The sequence below is a fragment of the Microtus ochrogaster genome, linkage group LG10 (assembly GCF_000317375.1).
Source record: "Microtus ochrogaster isolate Prairie Vole_2 linkage group LG10, MicOch1.0, whole genome shotgun sequence".
In the NCBI taxonomy this organism is placed as follows: Eukaryota; Metazoa; Chordata; class Mammalia; order Rodentia; family Cricetidae; genus Microtus; species Microtus ochrogaster.
In genome coordinates this window covers 9,034,469-9,048,493 of record NC_022035.1, presented here as the reverse complement: position 1 = coordinate 9,048,493, position 14,025 = coordinate 9,034,469, and the positions used below count along the sequence as shown (strand labels likewise).

General features: G+C 38.3%; 1 protein-coding gene across 1 annotated transcript; it reads left to right on the top strand.

The window, feature by feature from the left end:
• Positions 1-12,031: 12,031 nt before the first annotated feature.
• Positions 12,032-13,651, top strand: Smim30 (small integral membrane protein 30). The gene is made up of 3 exons (XM_026787557.1): positions 12,032-12,069; positions 12,397-12,489; positions 12,891-13,651. The coding sequence occupies exon 3, from the start codon at positions 12,920-12,922 to the stop codon at positions 13,097-13,099; it is 180 nt and encodes a 59-aa protein (XP_026643358.1). The 5' UTR covers positions 12,032-12,069; positions 12,397-12,489; positions 12,891-12,919; the 3' UTR covers positions 13,100-13,651.
• The last annotated feature ends 374 nt before the right edge of the window (positions 13,652-14,025 follow it).

The following is a 14,025-nucleotide window of genomic DNA, read 5'->3' as shown; positions in this document are numbered from 1 at the left end:
CTTAGTCATGAGGAATAGCACTGTCTTCCTACCTTTCATGAATCATTACTTTGCTGGCTCTTATGGTCACAGAGATCCCCTCTTCCCACTCTGTTACCCTCTGGTAACACACTTCCTCCAACAAAACAACACCTCCCAATCCTTCTAAACATTCTTCAATAGTGCTACTCTCTGATGACTAAGCATTCACATATGTAAGAGTATGGGTACCATTCTTAATCAAATCACCAGAGCTGTATTGTTAATCATCTTTTTCTTCTAATCAAACTACATTTCCTCATTTTATTAAGTGTAAATTATAGAGAGCTCTTCTCAAAAAAAAGAAAAAAGTAAAGAAAAATAAAACCTTCTTACAAAACTCTTCATCTCAGAGTTAGTTTTATTTCTAATCTAAAGCCCAACTCAATAAATGTGGGAATTATCGTGGTAGCTTTGCTGACTTCCCCTCTGCCAATCCTGGTAACACTTTGAGTGTTCCATTAAAGACAAGAAACTATTTAATGAAGATGATACAGCATAACCCACCTCTAACTGACTGCAATTCTATGTAACTGTAAAAAGAAAATGTTAGGAAATAATGCATCAGGATTAAGTTTTATTTAATTCATATAATTTATCCTGATCAATTTTGAGTGCTTAACAAAAAAAAGATGATTTTAATGACCAACTATAAAAGTAGTAATTACAATTTCTAGATGAAATTCTATTTGAAAGAGCATAAAAGGATAATAAAAGCAATTTGTCTGCAATAGATCACCATGACTCAGAGATATGGGAAATGTATTTTGCTTGACTTGTAAAGATCTAGTATGTCTTTTTCTGGTCAAAAGACAAAGAATGAATACAACAGTAACTGTGCTTCATGTTCTAATCTCATAGAGGCTCCTCTGAAAGTTGATGAAAGGTTGCCATGGAATCAGTCATTTATCCCATGTACTTCTCAGTCCATGGAGTGTAAAATGATCATAGCTTTGGGTATTTTTTTTGTCTTTTTGCGGTCATGTGTTTGCTTTGCATACTGTTTTGGTAATAACATTTTGAGTAGCTTTACTCACCTGACTGAGGCCTTACCTTCTTTTGAGACTAGATAAAGAAAACACAAATAAAATTACCGGATAAATCAAGAAAAAACAGGAAAATGTGATAAAAAAATATAATTTTTACATATTTTTAGAAATAGAGGGGGAAGGGAGGTTTATCAACAAAAATGAGTCTTGTTTCCTTTAAGCAAAATTTTTCTCACATACAGATAAATCACTAAGTTAACAGTCATTTCCTAAAACTAAATAGCAGGACTCTACCCGTAAGAGAAAACAGAAAGACACAAATGTAAAACAGACTCTTCTGTTTGTTTTCAGGCTCTAGAGCTGAGTCAGAATTTACCAAAGAACTTGACCTCTAGCTGGATCTGGGTTGTGTCTCCGGGTTTGTGCTCCTTCAGATTTTGATTCCTTTAGTAGCCAAGCAAGCTGGATTGCATGAAAAGCACTAGATACGTTTTGATACTCATATCCTACTCATATCAATCCTACTGCACGTATTGGCTTTGTGGGAGCCTAGGCTGTTTGGATGTTCACCTTACTAGAAGTCAAACATATTTTGGGGAACAAGGAATTTAATCATTCAGAATGATTAAAAATCAAACCACCCCACTTCCTAGAGAAGCACAATCTAAAATTTAGAAAACAGAACGATAAAAAAAATCTATAGTGGTCTAAAATCTTACTATCTAGAAATTTGACTATCTTGCTAGTCACTAGGCTGTTTAAATCACTTTTTTATTAGCTGCCCACAAAGTTTTGTGAGTGTCCATAAGAATTCCATTTGGGGCCTGGGGATGCAGCCCAACACTTGGGAGAACTTGCTGCAGTTGTTGAAAACTTGGGAAAGATTCTCTGCACCCACATGACAGCTCGCAACCATCTCTAACTCCAGTTCCGGGAGATAAGAAGCCCTCTTCTGACTTCTGAGGGTGCTTACTAGGAAGTGGTGCATATATACACACCCAGACATATACAAACATACAGATAAAATGAATAAATATTTTCCAAAATCAAATTTTAGGACTTTCTATATTCTAAAGCATAATCAAGCTTATGTTTGGTTCCTCAGATTATAGGGTGTTCAGGAGTCTAAACAAAACACAGGATATTTATCTATTCACCTAAGTCTCCATTCTAGTTTATAAAAGAAACAATCATATACGCTATGTATAATATATGAATCCTATTAGTATATATAAAAATATTAACAAAAAGCCGGGCGGTGGTGGCGCACGCCTTTAATCCCAGCACTCGGGAGGCAGAGGCAGGCGGATCTCTGTGAGTTCGAGACCAGCCTGGTCTACAAGAGCTAGTTCCAGGACAGGCTCCAAAACCACAGAGAAACCCTGTCTCGAAAAACCAAAAAAAAAAAAAAATATTAACAAAAAATTCTCTTCAAAGATAGAGAAGAAAGTCATTTTCATAATTTGAAATAAAAATTGGGCTGAAGGTAGTTCAGTGGTATAGCTAAAGGGTGTAGTGAGGGTAAAACTTAGCATGTTCAAGAGATTAGGTTCCATCCTCACCACTGAAGAAAAAAATCTTCCCACACCTCCTTCATCAGGCGATGAAAGGAGACAGAGACAGAGACCCACATTGGAGCCCCGGACTGTAATCCCTAGGTCCAAATCAGGAGCAGAAGGAGAGAGAGCACGAGCAAGGAACTCAGGACCCCGAGGGGTACACCCACACACTGAGACAATGGGGCTGATCTATTGGGAGCTCACCAAGGCCAGCTGGACTGGGTCTGAAAAAGCATGGGAAAAAACCGGACTCGCTGATCATAGCAGACAATGAGGACTACTGAGAACTCAAGAACAATGGCACTGGGTTTTGATCCTACTGCACATACTGGCTTTGTGGGAGCCTAGGCTGTTTGGATGTTCATGTTCCTAGACCTGTATGGAGGTGGGAGGTCCTTGGACTCCCCACAGGGCAGGGAACCCTGACTGCTCTTCGAGCTGATGAGAGAGGGGGAGTTGATTGGGGGAGGGAGTGGAAAATGCGAGGCGGTGGTGGGGAGGAGACAGAAATCTTTAATAAATAAATAAATAATAATGATAAAAATCTTCCCACTTTAGTTTCCCCAGTTCCGGAATTATAAACATGCATCAATCACCATATCAACAGAAATAATACTTTGTAATGAAAAAACAGGCTCAGGACTTGAAAATGGGAGAGAGAAACTGGTAAGACAATCAGGGAACATCTGGTCCAGAGAAATTAACTAGAACATCTATTTCAAAAACCTTGTTAAGGTCTGAATCGTTTTACATCTTAGTCACATGTTCATCAATCAAACTTTCTGACCGATCAATTCACTGTGACTCACCATGACAACCAATTCTATGTTAGACTCAGAATTATTTATATTTTCTTTGAATTAAAACACACATATTGTTTTTAGCAATGAATAAAAGTTATCTATAACAAATCCAATTTTCTCCTTTGGGACCATGATTCCTATGGACAGAGACACAGATGATCTCACTGAGTATTCTTATTTCTTTCTGGTCATTTTCCTAATATGTCTGTATTAAGACCTTGAGTTGCATCACATTCCCAGTTAATATCTAGTTTTTTAATGTTGGTATTAACATGGAGAACCCACCATACTGTTGGGCATAGTATGGTCTAGGAAGAACAGCCCAAACATTATTTCCCTGTTCTAGTATTACAGATCTTATTACTAAAGCCAGGAATTACACTCACTGCTTTTAAAGCTATGTCACACAGTTAATTCAAATCGAGCTTTATAGTGACTAAAATTTTAACATCTTAGAAGCTAAAGATATTCAGTAGCAATTTAGTAAACATTTATGGGCCCAAGAACTACTTTATCTGCCACTAGCTGTGTGACAAGAACACTTGTTAGAGCTCCTTGATTTTCATAATAGGATAACTATCTTGCTACTTGCTGATCTCAGTTTCAAAGCATATGGATGGGCCCTCAGCCAGTAGTTTAGAATGCCAGCACTCCAGGTTATCCAGCTCCTTCCAAAATCCTGCTGAGAGGGAAATGTTTACTGAAACTAGGCCCAGGGCCTTCTAAATTCAGTATGTGCTTAGCACTCTCACAAGAAAGGTGTCTATTTGGACTCTGCATGACACCTCTCCATCACTTCTATTGAATTGCAGTTAACGTTCCCTATGTATGTCTGATAAGAGATTATCATAATAAATAACCATGCAAAATATTAAGCAGTATTGCTACTTTGTTTTTATCGTTTGTTTCTGTGAGGCAAGGTCTTGCTCTGTTACCCAAATTTATCTCAGTCTCCTAAGAGCTAGTGTTATAGGCATGAACTGCCACACCCAGGCAATCACTGTTATTTCTAATGGATGAAGATGTTGCCCATTTGTTTGGAGCCCATTTCAGTGCTAAACTCTTGGTTTTCCTGAAGAATTGGCTCTAATGATGGAAAGCATCAGAATGGCTTCAGACTTATAAAACACAATCATTATAGAGAAAAGTCTAAGAATGAAAACAGGAAAATGCCATTTGATACCTGGACAAATCAGAATGAAGCACTTGTATTTGCTACTTCCTCAACTAAAAACGCAGTCCTCAGAGTAAGATGATTAACAACTACTTGGGCCTTATAAAAAAAAAATATAGTTAAGCTAATCAGCATTATTCAGTTGTTTCTAGGTATCTACTTCCTAATCTCCCTGGGTAAACTGGTTTTCCTCAATGACCAAATTTCAAATACCACATGGATGTAAAAACCCCTTGGAGAATTTGTTATAAATGAGCTTCCCTTACAACTATAATGCAAATGATCTCAGAATACACTAATTGTGGATACCTTGAATAGACTCTGTCATTCTTCCCTGTGGCCTATGCTGTTGGCTATAAATTTAGTTAATGCCTGTTGAATAGAGGCAGATAGACTATCCTACCAAGGGTCTTAGCGAGCAGATGAAAGAATCTCCTCCCTATTCCTACCGTGTACACCACCTTCTCTTTACACTCCCTAGTGTCCACAGGTAGGATCTCAAAGGCACAGCCTTCTGCAGACTGTCAAATGGAAGGCAACTACTCATTTTGACTCTCCTGAGAAGTGAGAGTTTAAGATGCTTTACAATGAGTACAAATGAAACTGAACAGTGCTGCATGGGACTTTCTTTATATGGTACCAGCTGCTATCTTTTTATTGATATCATCTAGTCTACCTCTGAAACACAGAAGTTTACTAACAGAAAATATGACAACTTCCTTGAGTAAAACTGGTTTTCAAGGAAGCAAGTCTTTTAGCATAACTGATACGACTCAGAAACATTTTAAATTAACATAATATGACTTCAGCTCATTTGGTCATGATTCACTCTCCTGTACTATTTGCATTTTCTCTTTTTTATGTTTTTAATTTTATAAACTTCGTGCTGTCTGTCTCCATGGTTACCAGCTCTTAATCATAATGAGCACCTGGTCTATACTGAGGAATTAATATTTCTTTATGAGCTGCACACATTAAATTGTTCACAGCCTCCTATTCTTGCAGATACTAGTCATAGATCTGGTGCTCCAGCAAAAGCTTCCAAAGTGTTTTTACATCTTTATGAATTCTGTATACTACAGAAACATGGCAATTTTTATAATAGTTAGGAATTGGAAACACAGCACAATCCATGTTTCATTGTATTAATAATCAATACAATAATTTGTATAAATCAAAATTAAACATACTTAATTTTTAAAACAATTTATATGTATTTATCAAATTTTATTCAAAATAAATTAGGTGAATGCTAACATTGACTCACACACATATCTATATCTATCTATACACACATATCTATATCTATCTATACACACATATCTATATCTATCTATATACCTATATCTATATATATATATATGTCTATCTATAGATACATAGGTATATAGATATAGATATGTGTGTAAGAGAAATCTAAATTTGTCATCAAATAACAGGGGAGACAAAGCCTCAGCTAGATTTTCTTGCCACCAATTGAAACCTCCAGTGTTACGATGGGTGACATCTAATTGAGTTCTTGGCCAAAGAGGCCCCTCAGTAACCCCTAAACAATGCAGGTGATTGTTAAGGTTAGTGGCGCTTTTCTCCAAACTGATGGTTAAATTCTGTTGCTGAAGAAAATCTATGTAACTCATTGGACACAGGGAAGTTGAACTGTTATCTATCTAGAGACTTCCCCACTACTGACTAGTGTTCATGGTACTGGGCGGTAATCAGCATATTACTACAGGAGAGAGACTTCCCCACTACTGACTAGTGTTCAAGGTCCTGGGTGGTAATCAGCACATTACTACAGGAGAAAAATACACACCATCCCAGTTACAAACTCTTCGGTCTACAATGGTGACTGCTTGTATAACAAACGGGTGCAATGGTGGTACATTGTGAAAGTAAACAATTACTCTCTGATACCGGATTTATAGCCCAGTTCATGAGATGGAACCCATTCCTGCCACTGCTTGGGTGGCCAAGAACATGAGAATACATAGGGCAGCGACCTAGTAGAAAACCAAACACTATGCCATTCTAAGGGAGGAGAGCACTGAAATGAACTCCTACTGACATTCTACTAGGATACTCATAGAACAGCGTCTGGCTCAGTTACCTTCACAGAAGCTTCTTCCTGGAGTAGATGACACAAAGAGACCCATAACTGAACAAGGTGCAAAGAGCAACAAATCTTGGACACTCAATCCTAAATGTTATGTTTCCATCAAATCACTCTCCTCAGAGCACAGGAGACGTTGCAAAAGAAGAGGTGGAAATATTGTAAACCCAGTGGGAACGGAGGACACAAAGGATACAAGAATTTCTGAACACAGGGCTGGTACACGTGAACTCACAGAGAGTGTGGCAGCATGCACAAGGCCTACAAAGGACTAAGTCAGATGACATCCCAAGGCTTAGGGGACAAGTGGAGGCATGACCTTATCCTTAACCCAAAAGCTATCTCCAATTGACAACTCCTCACAAAGGAGAAATTAGTTCTCACTGGATACAGAAAACTCTTAAGGACAGGTCCCATGCCTAGCAGTATATGGCCAACACAAAAATGAACTCAATAGTATTTTTATAGAGCTTTTTTGGCTCATGATGCTTTAGCTAGGCATTTTTCTATCTTATGGGTCTTTTGCTTATATATTATGGTGGTGAATTTTGTTTTTCATGGGATGTCTGTATGTGTGAATGTGTCTCTGAATCTGTCTGATTTTTAGAGCTTTTTCTTTGGTTCTTTTTTTTCTGATAAGTTTTTTGTTTATTTTGTCCTATTCTGGTTTGTTTCTTTCTCTTCTATTTTGCATTTCTGTTGTTTCTTCCTGATTGTTTTTTAATGAGAGAGAGAGAGAAGCTATGTGGACTTGTGTAACTAGGGGGGTAGACAGGATGTAGGGAGAATTGGAGAGGGGAAATCATGGTCATGGTATGTTATATGAAAAAATAAAACCCATTTCCTTTTTGGGCAGTAGTGGTGCATGTCTTTAATCCCAGCACGCAGGAGGCAGAAGAAGGTGAATCTCTATGAGTCTTGAGGCTAGCTTGGTCTACAAAATGAGTTCCAAGATTAGCTAAGACTATTATACAGAGAAAAACCTCAAAACCCCGATAAAAATACCTATTTCCATTTTTTTTTATTTTTGAGACAAGGTTTCTCTGTATCTTTGGTGCCTGCCTGTCCCAGAACTAGCTCTTGTAGACCAGGCTGGCCTTGAGCAGGGGAGGGGGGGGGGAACCACAGGGCAGGAAGAGTGGTGGGAGGGGGAATCGTGGTTAGAATGTAGAATGAAAATTTAAAAAAAATATATAAAAGAACTTGTTAAGGAGAAATGTCAAACAATCTTCCCGCATGCTACATTTTAAATATAGCTTATGCCTGTGAAGGAACCATTGTAAACAAAGAGCTTGGAGGATACTGGAACATTTGGGCCTTTTGTAGGGGCTATCTCCTCGGAAAAAAAAAAGTCTCAGTAAGGGTTATTATTGCTGTGGTGAAATATCATAGCCATGAAATGTGGGGAAGAAAGGGTTTATTTCACTAACAGTTCTATATAACAGTTCATCATCAAAAGCAGTCAGGACAGAAACTCACACAGGGCAGGAACCTGGAAGCAGGAACTGATAAAGAGGCCATAGGAGAGCTGCTTACTCCATAGTTTGCTCAGTCTGCTTTCTCATAAAACCTAGGACCATCAGCCCAAGGATGGTACCACCCACGATGGGCTCCACCATCAGTTACTAATTAATAAAATGTCCTATAGGCTTGCCTACAGTCAAGTCTCATGGAGGCATTTCTTTCTATTGAGGCTATCTCCTCTCTGTTCACTTGACTGTGTGCCATGCTCATATAAAACCATCCAGCAAATGAAGGGAATGTGGGACTCCAGTCTCTTTCTCTGCCTTCCCGTTGAGGAGCACGAGCTCATCCACAGTTTTTCCCCCTCTGCTTTCATATGACACAGCCAAGAGAGAGGGTCCTCATCAGAACTGAGATTCCATCTCTACGTCCTTAAACCTACAAATTTGTGATATAATTGGATATGTTCTCTTTATAAAGTAAGCTGCTCTAAGTACTTCATTATAGCAACTAAAAGCTGACTGACATATTCCAAATAGTACAAAACCATTGTATTAAACAAACCTCTAATAATAGTTCTGTTCTGTTGTTAAGAATAATACATAGGCAGTGACTATATAAAGGCATTTCATATTCCACTTCCTTAAATCTGCATTGCCATTCCCATGAAGATTAGTTATAACCTCATCAATAATAAGATGAATATTTTCATCTCTCATCCAGTTAGGATGAGGCATGCCCACAGACAACCTACTCTGTACAGTTCTCAGATGAATGTTGATTGCGTCATGTTGACAACTTGATTCACATATCACCATATTTCATTGCTAAGACAGGACCACACCCTCGATGGCGCTAGATGATACCTGAATCTACATACTGAATGACTACTTAGCTTACATATGACTCTACAAACTACTACTACAAGAGAAACTGAGACTCAGCAAGTCCTGCAGTTGGTTCATTGCATTTTGTTTTCTTTTGATCAACTGTATAGCTTTTAAAAATGTGACTTAATCCTCTCTGGTTACTTTAATGATTAATTATCCTCACACAATGGTCTCAGTGACAAATATCCATTATTAATGAAAAAATACTGACTAACTCTAGGTTAGTTCTTTTTAATTATGAAATTTCACCAACATGTTTCTACTCACTTGGTTTGGCTCAACTGCTAATAAGGAAGTCTGGTTTTATGAATTCCCTGACACCCACGATTCACTGCAAAATCCTCACGTAGGCACATTCTGCCGCCTCTGATGGATCCCAGAGGCTCCTTCCCTTCAGGGTCTATCAGTGACTCATTTCTAATGGTTATAAAATAAGCAGAAACCACTTCTCCTTTCTTCTTTAATATTGTTTCTTAGTAACAGCTGATTGGGAAATTTGCTTTCCACAGCTAAGTGGCTTATGCAGAATTCTTTGTCCTTATCACTGGCTACCAGTGTTCTCTATTTAGTGGGAACGGTATTAGCTTAGATTTCTTGAACTGAAATACTAAATTCTGGATTCTGTCACTCTAAATGTTTAATGAAATGATCTAGGTGACCTCAATGAATATATTTTAAGAATCTGGGCAGAGAAAGTAAGTATAGAACATTACATTTAGGATCCTGTTTTAGATTCTATTGGATCTCATACCCATACAGAAGTGTTATTATTAATAAGGTTATATAGAAAAGATATAGGATAATCAACTTTGAATGAAAATTAAAAATTACAGCAGAGTAAGCACCTACATGGATTAGTACAAAAACAAAGTTCTTACTTGTTACAATAACCAAAAAAGGTGATTAGATATTAATAGTATTCTGGTATTGTAATATCCTTATTTATTTGTTGCCAAAATACCACAGAGGGTAAATTGCTGAAAACTTAGTCACGAGCATTATGAAAATGCCTCTACCTTTCGTGGAATTTTTACTTGAGTGCATTTGTTTACCTACATAATAGATTGGGAGGTTCTGTTTAGTTTTATGTTTTGTTTTCAGTGAGATAATTAGAAATAGAAGTGGAGCTTGAACACAGCTCTGTGCCCTGACTGATGTAAAGACGAACTATGACAAATCTGTTGGAAAGTATTACCAGCAGACAAAACAGAAAGGGCAAAATGGGGGAAACAAATTAGCTTCTTTACAAAAGAGCCAAACATTACATGTGAACAGCATGGAAGGAGGAGAGGCATGGTGGCACATCACCAGAGACAAACAGAGTGTACTTTGTGTCTCGACAAGTAACTTGGGCCTTTGTCTAAGAGGAACCAACTGGAGTTTTTAAGTAAAAGGGTAAATTACCATTAAAAAAAAAACAGACCAGTTAGAGTGGAAAAAAGCAAAGAGAATCAGAAGGGCATCTAATCAGAAAGTAGTGATGTACCAAAAATTTGCCTCAAGTTCCCTGCTAAAGTGGAAACTAATTAGAAAACTTTCAGCCACTTCCCTTTAAAACTGTAGTTGTACCTAAATACATCCCTACCCAAATTTGCACCACTGTTTCACAGACAGGCCAAGTCATTAGTTACTTTCTGACTATAATAACTTAATTCACAAACTCATCAAACTTAAAACTTAGTCAAGAAACATTAGCAAACTCAGAAACAATGTGTGTACAGCTCTAACTTTCGTCTGCAGACTTCCATTAGTTGAAAGAAACATGTAAGGAAAAATAAAATCTCCTAAATGAGCACAATGGAATATAGGAGGACATATATGGAAGCCAAAAAATAGAGAGTTCTATCCCAAAACTAAAAGATAATAAAGGTTTACACAGCCAAATGCAGCATAAGACAAATGCAATTAGAAAGAATTTGTTAATTAGCTTCAGGGAAAAAGCACTATCAGCCTGTCAGACACCTTGCTTTAAGTGTGTTTGCCACCTCTGGGTCTCCTGCAAAATCTTGGCATATTTATTTAATCAAATGATTGTTATTAATTAATGTTCCTAAAGCACCTGCCAGGTGTGTAACGGGAACCAGAAGTATAAATCTTTGCTGCCTAAAGGAAGATACAACTGAGTTCGAAAGGGGGTCCCACAACGCAAGAATACATGCTTGGTTAGAACACTGACCTGAATGTATCCTCTCTATCTGCATGGTTTTTACCATGGGAGCTCAGTCATCTCTAACTCGGCATCGTTAATTAACAACTGGAAGGCGACAGTTTGTCACTAAGTATGAAGGTGTTCGGGCCAGAAGACTAGAAACATTTATAAGGACATCACAGATAACAGACTTCAAGAATCTTCCAAAGCTAATGCTTGCAGGTGCAAATTAATAATGCTTAAAGTACTAATTTGACATCTTAAAATATTGGCGGCGGCGGGGGGGGGGTATTTGAGAGTGACTATTCTGAGAGACATAAACTCATTTCAGAAAAGATCCGGTTTAGGGCTGAAATCATATTTACTAAACTTGTTTTAGACCAAAAATGATTCAATATTTTCCAAAGTTTCTGATTAAACATATTCCCCATTTGGGCTCCCTCCCTCTCTCCTTCCCTCCCTCCTTCTCTCTTTTTCTCTTTTATTAGCAAATCCCATTGAGGATAGGGATTTTTCTGGTGCAGATATGCTGGAAGGGCCCTGATTTGAAAGCATTCCAAACAGATGGCTCTACCCAGCTACCTCTCCCAGTTACCTCCTGAGTACCAAAAAAGATATATTTACGCTTCTAGGAATCCTGTAAAGGGCAGAAAACGAGTGCTGTCGTTTCATGAGTCTTACAAGGAATTCAGTAAGCCTTTTCTTGGACAAGCACTCAACCTCTCACTAACAGTAAAATAGAAGGACGCTGTGGGTTAAGCCACCCAGCTCGCGGCTTTTCCTCCCGGGTGTCTGGTTCCCCAGCCAGCGATCAGAGCCATGCATGACGGGAGTAGGCAGCGGGGATTGTGGGAAATGTAGTCTGGCGACGCTGCCTTGCCCGCCATTCCTGTAATGGCTGCTTTCCGGTCAGGTAGGGTACAAACTCCGCTCCCGGGGATTCCCTGTTTTATTACCCGAGTGTAGTTGTAAAACGCTGCAGATTTGAGACATCCCTGGGCAAACGAACAATTCCTTTCCAGATCTTCATGTGAACTATGGGGAGAATTTGCTTCTCGGCTCGGTTTCGTGTAGAGTCCTCTGTGTGGGGAACTAACTTTAAATTTAGTACTCTGTTTTTGCACGAACTGTTTGGAGTGTTTTCTGTGCTCATTACCCGTTTCTGCCCTTGCACCCGTTCCTCACTGACTGTAGCTTCCTCTCTAAAATAATGTTTAAATTCTGCTCTCCACTGTAATAGGAGTGTCGCTGGTAACCTCTTAGCCTCGGCAGCCGGAGCTCCAAGGAGGGACTGTTTCACTTCGGATAGAATTTTATATACACCCTTGTTTGGGTAAGTTTTATTAATTCACAGACTTATGTTTTGTGCTGTTTGACTTTTATCAGATTTGTCTAAATTTTCTACATAGGAGACATGCTAAAAAGTGATTTTTGACTTGTTAGGGTGTTTTACATTTACAAGTGTCACGTGTCTTTTTTTTTTCTCTTTTCCTTATAATGGGCAGCCATCCAGTTTCACTTTAGTTGATGCGTTTCCTGTTGGAATTGCCAGAGCCAGGGGTTGTCATGAGATTAATCTAAAATGACTGTCTTTAAGGACACTTCTTTAGCGTTGTAAAATGACAAACTCGGAAATGATTCACAAACTCCATTTTTAAACAGTCGCTTTGTATAGCATCATTCCAAACATTGTGGCTTTTTAACACTTCTTTTGTTTCCATGTTTAATTTCTAGGAAAGTTCAGCCCTCAAGAGCCCCACATCATGAATTCAGTTTCAACACAATTGATCTTAGTGTTTACTTCACTGCTCTTGCTTCTGCCTGGTGTTGAGGCAGTAGAAGCTGGGGATGCAATTGCACTCTTATTAGGCGTGGTTCTCAGCGTTACAGGCATCTGTGCTTGCTTGGGGATATACGCAAGAAAGCGAAACGGACAGATGTGACTTTGAAGGACTCTTCTGAATTAGACTTCACCCTGACCACACTGAAAACCATTGTGCTATGGAGGCCAAACCTGAGGTTTGATCTCTCCTGTTCCCAGCAAGAGGCTGCAGTTAAGAGCATGGTTTCACAGTCTTGTTTCTCATAAGATGGGAGGAGATGGGGTGGGGTGGGAGTGGGGGCTTTTACAATGAAGAGTGCGTGTGCTAATAACATGGCCTATACTTTGTATTTGCTGCTTAGGAAGGCGGCCAAAGAGGGCTTCAATTTGCAGAAGTATTATTTCATACTATCTAAATTGTTAAAGCACATGAAATTGGAAGAAGGAAGTATTTGCTCAGAATCTAGTAAATCAACATTGTTGCTGTATTAATCACTGCCTCTTGAATTCTGCGGGAAACTTTTTCTCCATATTTTTGTTGCTGTTCTGTCTTATCTTCCTATTTGATATTGAACTTAGATATTAAATAGCCAAAAATTGAAACTTTTATTTCTGAAAAAAAATTAACTAAAATGTACTCAAGATATCTAATACTAAAATGGAGAAAAGATTTCTTTAAAAAACAACTTTACATTGAGTGGCATCTTCTTTGTGAGAAGTACTGTATTGAATACATATTCATCATGCCATAAGTTAATCTGTCTATTTCGGTGTCCTTGTATCTGTGTTTGGATGAGTTATGTTTAAGATACATAGAGAGATCACAGTGGGTGAGAAATGAGCATCTTTGAGGTAGGAGAGGCCTCTGCTAGAAAAATCTACATAGACAAAAGGAAGTATATTGGCCTGTATTGGTTTGTATACCAGCTAAATAAAATGGAAACATCTTTGCCATAGTAATTTAAAAAGTCCCATAGCCAACAAATTACCAAGATTTTAAATTAACATTGTTGAACCCTGAACAAATATTTGGGGTAAAATCTGTAT